This window comes from Gracilinanus agilis, chromosome 1 (genome assembly GCF_016433145.1).
Source record: "Gracilinanus agilis isolate LMUSP501 chromosome 1, AgileGrace, whole genome shotgun sequence".
Taxonomy (NCBI): domain Eukaryota; kingdom Metazoa; phylum Chordata; class Mammalia; order Didelphimorphia; family Didelphidae; genus Gracilinanus; species Gracilinanus agilis.
The window spans coordinates 529,318,572-529,326,268 of record NC_058130.1 but is presented as its reverse complement, the minus strand read 5'-3'; the positions used below and the strand labels follow the sequence as shown (position 1 = coordinate 529,326,268).

At 38.8% G+C, this 7,697-nt stretch overlaps 1 protein-coding gene across 1 annotated transcript; it reads left to right on the top strand.

Moving 5' to 3' along the window:
- The first annotated feature begins 4,543 nt into the window (after positions 1–4,543).
- On the top strand, positions 4,544–6,411 carry LOC123231734 (U1 small nuclear ribonucleoprotein C-like). Its single transcript, XM_044658036.1, has one exon. The coding sequence runs from the start codon at positions 4,743–4,745 to the stop codon at positions 5,157–5,159; it is 417 nt and encodes a 138-aa protein (XP_044513971.1). The 5' UTR covers positions 4,544–4,742; the 3' UTR covers positions 5,160–6,411.
- Positions 6,412–7,697: the final 1,286 nt, after the last annotated feature.

Sequence of the window (7,697 nt, the reverse complement as noted above, 5' to 3'; positions counted from 1 at the left end):
CAAAAGTTAATCATTTATTAAAGCCTACTACTTGCCAGGCACTGCGCTAAGTAAACATTGTACAAATATTACCTCAATGGATTGTCTAACAACCCTGGGAGGTAGGTACTATTATTATCACCATCTTACAATTGAGGAAACTGAGGCAGGCAGAGTTTAAGTGGGGTCTAAAACCCATTTTAGCCTGGGGTCTCAAATCTAGTACTATCTGAGGCCAGATTTGAATTTAGGTCTTTCTAATTCTGGTTCTATCCACTGTGCCACCTAGCACTAGAATTTATGGAAATGCTAGGAGTCATCACCCTCACTGAAGGACCTCAGTGGCACTCTAACTAAAAAGAACTTTGTTGGGGGCAGCTGGGTGGCTCAGTGGATTGAGAGCCAGGCCTAGAGATGGGATGCCCTAGGTTCAAATCTGGCCTCAGACACTTCCTAGCTGTGTGACTCTGGGCAAGTCATTTGACCCCCCATTGCCTAGCCCTTACCGATCTTCTGCCTTGGAGCCAATATGCAGTATTGACTCCAAGATGGAAGGTAAGGGTTTAAAAAAAACAAATAAACAAACAAATAAATAAATAATAAAAAGAGCTTTGTGCCCTTTGGTTAGAGAGGGTGCAAAGTTGACATGGGAGAGCTCCCAGATCCTCGATTTATGTAGGGGACCCAGGACAGCCACTTACTTCAGCATTTCCCAACTGACTACTTGCCTGAACTTTATCATTAACTCCAGAAATTTATCTTCCTGTATGATGCAATCTAATCTAAAACTTGCACCTCCTTAGTACCCCTTTCCTCTGGAACCACTCTCCTTTTTACTGAAGAAGATGGAAAATGAACATTCCAGATCCTTTATTTAAGGAGGGTTCAGGTATCTCCCCAAGTCAGCAAACTTCTGTAGCTCCCTATTATCTCCAGGATTATCAACCCCCCTCCACACCTTTCCAGTGTCATACCTTCCTTAAACCCACATGCTCGGCAATCTAGGAACACTGACTTTCCTGTTTCTCTTAGTTCCCAATTGGAAGTATTTTCTCCTCACTGTCTCCCAAGTCTGGAATTCTCTCCCACCTCATTTCTGCCTCCTGGCTTGCTTCGTGTCATGTGCTTATTATTAATAGCACAGTGTAGGTAAGCACATAGTAGGCATTTTTTTAATATATTTTTTTATAAAACCCTTACCTTCCATCTTGGAGTCAATACTGTGTATTTCCTCCAAGGCAGAAGAGTGGTAAGGGTAGGCAATGGGGTTCAAGTGACTTGCCCAGGGTCACACAGCTGGGAAGTATCTGAGGTCAGATTTGAACCTAGGGCATCCCATCTCTAGGCCTGGCTCTCAATCCACTGAGCTACCCAGCTGCCCCCAAATAGTAGGTATTTAATAAATGCTCAGTTGATTTGATTTGACCTAAGCAGGCAGCAGACTGGCCAGCCTGTCCAGTTAAGACCGCACACCCTCAATCTAGTTATTAGTTCAGCAGAAACCCTATGCCTTGAAAAGAGTCAGCCCAGCTCAATAGTGGAGGACACTTAGGTACGTCATAAAAAGCCTCTGGAGAGAGACAGGATATTGAGAGTCTAGAAGGTCCAGAATGGTGAGTTGCCTGGCCACATGGGTTCTCTATTTGTGCTCTCTCTTTCATCCTCTTGGACTCTGAGTGTACTTGTGGGAGAGTAGACTCCTTGTGTTTTTGGAACTACTTTGTAACCACCATTGTTGCTTTCTCAGTTAAGTAAATGCCTTTGCAAAAGAACTTAGTCTACTAGTTTACTAACACAAAGCACATTAATAGAGCATCAGCTTTAGAGTTTAAGAGAAAGGAATTTTTTTTAACAATGCAGGGATAAATCTCCTTTTAGAAAATGTAATAATAATTTCTTTTCCTCCTGTTGTAAGGAAGATTACTAAATTATTATTTAGGAGACCTAGCAGGCAGGGCTGGAGAATTCTAAATGGAATGGGGAAGCAGGAAGTGAGGTTGCTCTCCCTGAGACGAACTCCATGGTGGTTGGGACAAGTCATAACTGATCCTGGGAGACCTCAGAGGAAGTGGAGTTTGCACCCTGATTTCCTGATCCTGGAAGAGGATTTTGCCTGTGGGAGGTTAGGTAAAGACTATGAAATCTAACCTGAGTTGCAGGTCAGCTCAGGTTGGTTTAGCTCCCTGACTTACCCATTTGAAGGTGTACTGGCTGAAGACCTGGGAAAGCTGTACCATCGCTGGATTGTGGCAGGACTCTGCAGTGAGGATATCCCACTTTCCTTCCTGATCTCCATTGTGCCCTGTCCTGCTTTAGATTTAGTTCAGTGTAGCCAAGTCCCTCCCCTGACCCTGTGGTTTGCCCATAGTCTGAAAGTATAGAAACCCCTATTCCCATCCTTTAGACCATAGTTCCCTTAATTAAATTTGTTTACAAGCCCTCTTGTCATTTGCTTGCTGATTTTCACAGACTCCTTGTCTAGGTGGGGCAGGGTGACAGGTAGGGCCTAACTGTTACTCCTGTCAACAGTCATTTCCCTTAACAGCTAAGCCCAGTTTCCCTAACTTGTTTGGTTCTACCTATTGTCCATTCCTGTCTCCTACTCACCCTTCTGAACCCACATGTAATATTTAAGTTAACTCCCCTGTTTTTCCCCCATAAGACTCCCAATAAAACGTAAAAGCAATTTTTAACATTTGTGGTTTTTTTGAGTATCAAATTCTCCCTCTCTTTCCTCTTCCTTTCCCTCTCACCTGAGAAAGAAAGCAACCTGATATAAATTTTGTAAAACATTTTCCATATTAGTCCTTTTGTGAAAGAAAGCTCAAACAAAAAAAAATTGAAGAAAGAAAATGAAATATAGTATGCTGTAGTCTGGATTCAGACTCCATCAGTTCTGGAGGCAGATGGCATTTTTTATCCTAAGCCTTTGGGATTGTCTTGGATCACTGTATTGCTGAGAGGAACTAACTCATTCACAGTTAATAGAGTGTTTTTTAAACCTTTACTTTCCATCTTAAAATCAATATTGTATATATTGGTCTCAAGACAAAAGAGTAGTATAACCTAGGCAATGAAGGTTAAGTGACTTGCTCATGGTCATATAGCTAGGAAGTATCTAAGGTCAGATATGAACCTAGAACTTCCCATCTCTAAATCTGGCTCAATATGAGCCACATAGCTGCCCCTCAGTCATCATACAGTATTGCTGTTACTGTGTACAATGTTCCGCCTCTATTTATTTCATTCTACATTAGTTCACAGAAGTCTTTCCAGGTTTTTCTGAGGTCATCCTGCTCATCATTTCTCTTGGTTCAATAGTATTTCATTACAACCATATGCCACAACTCACTCAGCCATTCTCATTTTATGAATATCCCCCTCATTGAGAAAGTAATTTTTAAAGAGAAAAAATTTCCCCAGGATTTTGCACTGGGATGGAGGCACAATACCCTATTTAAGAAGAGCTGCTAGGTTAATATCAGGAAAACTATCAGCATAATTGACCATATCAATAATCAAACTAACAGAAATCACATGATTATCTCAATAGATACAGAAAAAACCTTTGATGAACTACAAAACCCATTCCTATTAAAGATATCAGATATCATTGGTATAAAACAGCCTTTCCTTAAAATAATAGGTAGTATTTATTTAAAACTATCAACAAGTATCATCTGCAATTGGGATAAGTTAGAAGTTTTCCCAATAAGATCAGAAGTGAAGCAGGGATGTCCATTATCACCACTTTATTTAATATTGTACTAGAAATGCCAACTTTAGCAATTAGAGAAGAAAAATAAATTGAAGTAATTAAAGTAGGCGATGAGAAAACTAAACTATCACTATTTGAAGATAATATGATGATGTACTTAGCAAATCATAGAAAATCAGGTAAAACTAGTTGACAAAATTAATAACATTAGCAAAATTGTAGGATACAAGTAAACCCACATAAATCATCAGCATTCCTGTATATTTCCAACAAAGTCCAGCAGCAAGAGTTAGACAGAGAAACTCCATCTAAAATAACTCTAGATAATATAAAATACTTGGGAATTTATTTGCCAATAAAGCTGCAGGAATTATATGAATGCAATTATAAAACATTTTTCAAGCAAATAAAATTAGATCTAAACAATTGGCACAATATTAATTGTTCATGGGTAGGCCAAGCTAATATAATAAAAATGACAATCCTACCTAAATTAATTTATTTATTTAGTGCCATATCAATCAAACTACCAAGAAAACTATTTTATAGAACTAGAAAAAATAATAACAAAATTCATCTGGAAGAACAAAAGATCAAGAATATCAAGGGAACTAATGAAAAAAAAATGTGAAGGATAGTGACCTCACAGCACCAGATTTTAAATTGTACTATAAAGCATTAATCATCAATATAATTTGGTACTGCTTTCTCCCTGAGCTAGCTGGGTGCGGTTGCTTGCTCGTTCTCTCTCGATTTCTCCCTCTCCCTCTCCCTCTCCCTCTTTCTCCTCCCGCGCTCTCTCTCTCTCCCTCTCCCTCCGTCCCTCCTTTTCTCTCTCCCTCTTCCAGCGTTTGTCGGCAGCGTCTCCTCTTCTCCTTGTTGCTGGGGTGCAGCCCATCTTTAGGGTCCCTGCTGAGCGTCTGGCTGAAGAGCTGGGTCCCATTTTAGCTGTTCAATAAGAGCATCCTGAAGTTAACCTTCTATGTGGAAAACAGCCAGGCTATTCTGAAGGTTCTTGGAACAGAATAAGGCACTTGCGAACATCATGCCCAAGTTTTACTGTGATTACTGCGATACCTATCTCACTCATGATTCTCCATCTGTGAGGAAGACCCACTGTAGTGGAAGGAAGCACAAAGAGAATGTGAGAGACTATTATCAAAAATGGATGGAAGAGCAAGCCCAGAGTCTGATTGATAAAACAACCACAGCATTTCAGCAAGGAAGAATTCCTCCCAATCTTTTCTCTGCTCCCCCACTAGGAGGGCCTATGATCCCACCTCCTCACCCTAGCATGATGGGGCCTCCCCCTCCTGGGATGATGCCTGTGGGGCCTCCTCCTGGCATGAGGATGCCTATGGGAGGTCACATGCCTATGATGCCTGGTCCTCCGATGATGAGACCCCTTCCCCATCCCATGATGGTCCCCACTCGCCCAGCGATGCCCAGACCAGACAGATAAAATAAAGGAAAATACTAGGAAGCCCATTTCTCAGTTTTGAATTCTTTGTTCTATTTCACCAGAACATCATGGTGCTGGGCCTCAGATATGTTTGTTTGTTTTTTCATTTTTTTCCCCCTTCCCCTTTTAAAACATTGACACTCTTTTACATCAGTCACTTTCAGTAGTCTGACCCTTTCCCCTACCCTTCAATATTTCCCTCTCTTGTGATAAATAAGCACAGTGAAGAAGAAAAGAAGCATATTGGGCATGTCTAAAAATTCTCCCTTTTTCTGCACCTATAGTTTTAACTTTGCAGTGGTCCCCCTTCCCCTGCCCTTCAGTATTTCCCTTCCCTGTGATAAATAAGCACAGTGAAGAAAAAAAAAATAAGCATATTGGTCATGTCTAAAAATTCTCTTTCTGTACCTATATAGTTTTAACACCTCTCTGCCAAAGGAAATGAATGGAAACGTCCTTTACCAGTCCTCTGAAGTCACAGTTGCATAATATATTCATTGATCAGAGCTTTGAAGTCTATCAGTGTTGTGTTCCTTAATATTGTGATTGTGTAAATTGTTTATCCTGTTTCTGCTTACTTTCCCTCTACCATTAATTAGTACATAGAAGCCTTGATGTATTTCTCTAATCCATGTTCATTTCTTACAGCACAACAACATCCCATAACTTTCATATATCTCAAATGTTTTGGTGTTTCTCAATTGGTGGGTATTGTTGACTTGCAGTTCTTTGCTACTACAAAAAGTGCTGCTATTGATATTTTTGTATATATGGGACCTTTCCCGCTATCTTTGCCCTTCTTGGGTCATATGCCAATAGTGGTATCACTGAGTCAAAGATGTGTGTTTTAGTGACTTTTTAGAGTAATTCCAAATCATTTTTCAGAACTGTCAGATAAATTCATAGCTCCACCAAAAGTGCATTAGTGTGCCTATCTTTCCACAGTCCCTCCAACACTGACCATTTTCCTCTTGTCATCTTTCTCAAAATTGTGTAAAGTGAAGCTTCAGAGTTTTAATTTGCATTTCTCTTTTTAGAGAGTTGGAGCATTCTGTCATGATTGTTGATAGCTTGCCAGTTTTTGGGTTTTTTTTGCTAACTGCCCCAGAGGTGGTTTCCAAACATGTAAGAAGACTTCCCACTTCCTGTCAAAGAAAATTTAAAAAGGAAGAGTGGGGGCAGAATTGCAGCTTATATTTGTATTGTGACGTATAAAAATAAAAGTATTGATTGTTTTAGCATTGAAAAAAAATATATAATTTGGTACTGGCTAAGAAATAGAAGGATGGATTAATGGAATGGATTAGGGATAAATGATCTAAGCCATATAGTGTTTGATAAACCCAAAGATTCCAGCTTTGGGAATAAAAACTATTTGACAAAAACTATTTGAAAAACTGGAAAAAAGAATAGGGAAAATTAGGTTTAAGTCAATATCTCACACCCTATACTAGGAGGTCAAAATCGGTAAATGAATTAAATGTAAAGAATAATATTACAAGTAAATTAGAGCAACATAAAAAGGCTTACCTGTCAGAACTATAGAGAAGTGAAGAATTTATGACCAAACAAGAGATAGAAAATATTATAAGATGTCTGTATCCCAAAGAGATTTTTTAAAAAATAGACAAGGACCTGTTCATACAAAAATATTTATAGCTTCTCTTTTTGTGGTGGCAAAGAATTGGAAACTGAAGGTATGTCTCTCAATTGGGGAATAGCTGAATAAATTGTGGTATATGATGGTGATGGAAGACTATTGTGCTATAAGGAATGATGAATAGGATGATTTCAGAAAGAGCTGGAAAGACCTGCATGAACTGATGCAGAAGGAAATAAGCAGAACCAGGAAGATGTTCTATACAGTGACTACAATATTGTGTAATGATCAACTGTGATAAACTTTGCTACTAAAATAATTCAGTGATCCAGGATAATTCTGAGGGACTTATGAAAAAGAATGCTATCTGCCTCTAGAGAAAGAATTGTTGGAGGAGGAATGCAGATGAAAGCACATATGATTTATCACTCCTCCGTTTGGGTATATGTTTGGGGTTTTTGGTTTTAAAAGATTATTCACTTACAAAAATGGAAATATAGAAATATGTTTTGTATGATAATACATGTAAAATCCAGACTGAATTGCTTGCCAGCTCCAGGAGAGGTGAGAGAAGAAGGGAGGGAGAAAATTTGGAGCATATAACTTTGGAAAACTTAGGTGGAGATTTATTAAAATTTAAAAAAAAAAAGGGAAAAAAAGGTAAAAAAAGAAGAGCTGCTAGGAAAATTGGAAAGTAGTTTGGCAGAAAGTAGATTTAGCTCTAATGCCAGTGTGCATAACAAAGTCCTGTCCCAAAGAAGGCTTTAATTCCTATTGATATTTTAACCTACTCAAGTTTAATTTATGCTAACTATATTATCACTAAAATTTTATGTCAATAATTGTCAAAAGGTAGGTCACTAACATATAACCTATACTTCAAATAAGCTTGAGATACGTTGTATGCTTACGATATAGTAACACTAGATTGGAAGAAA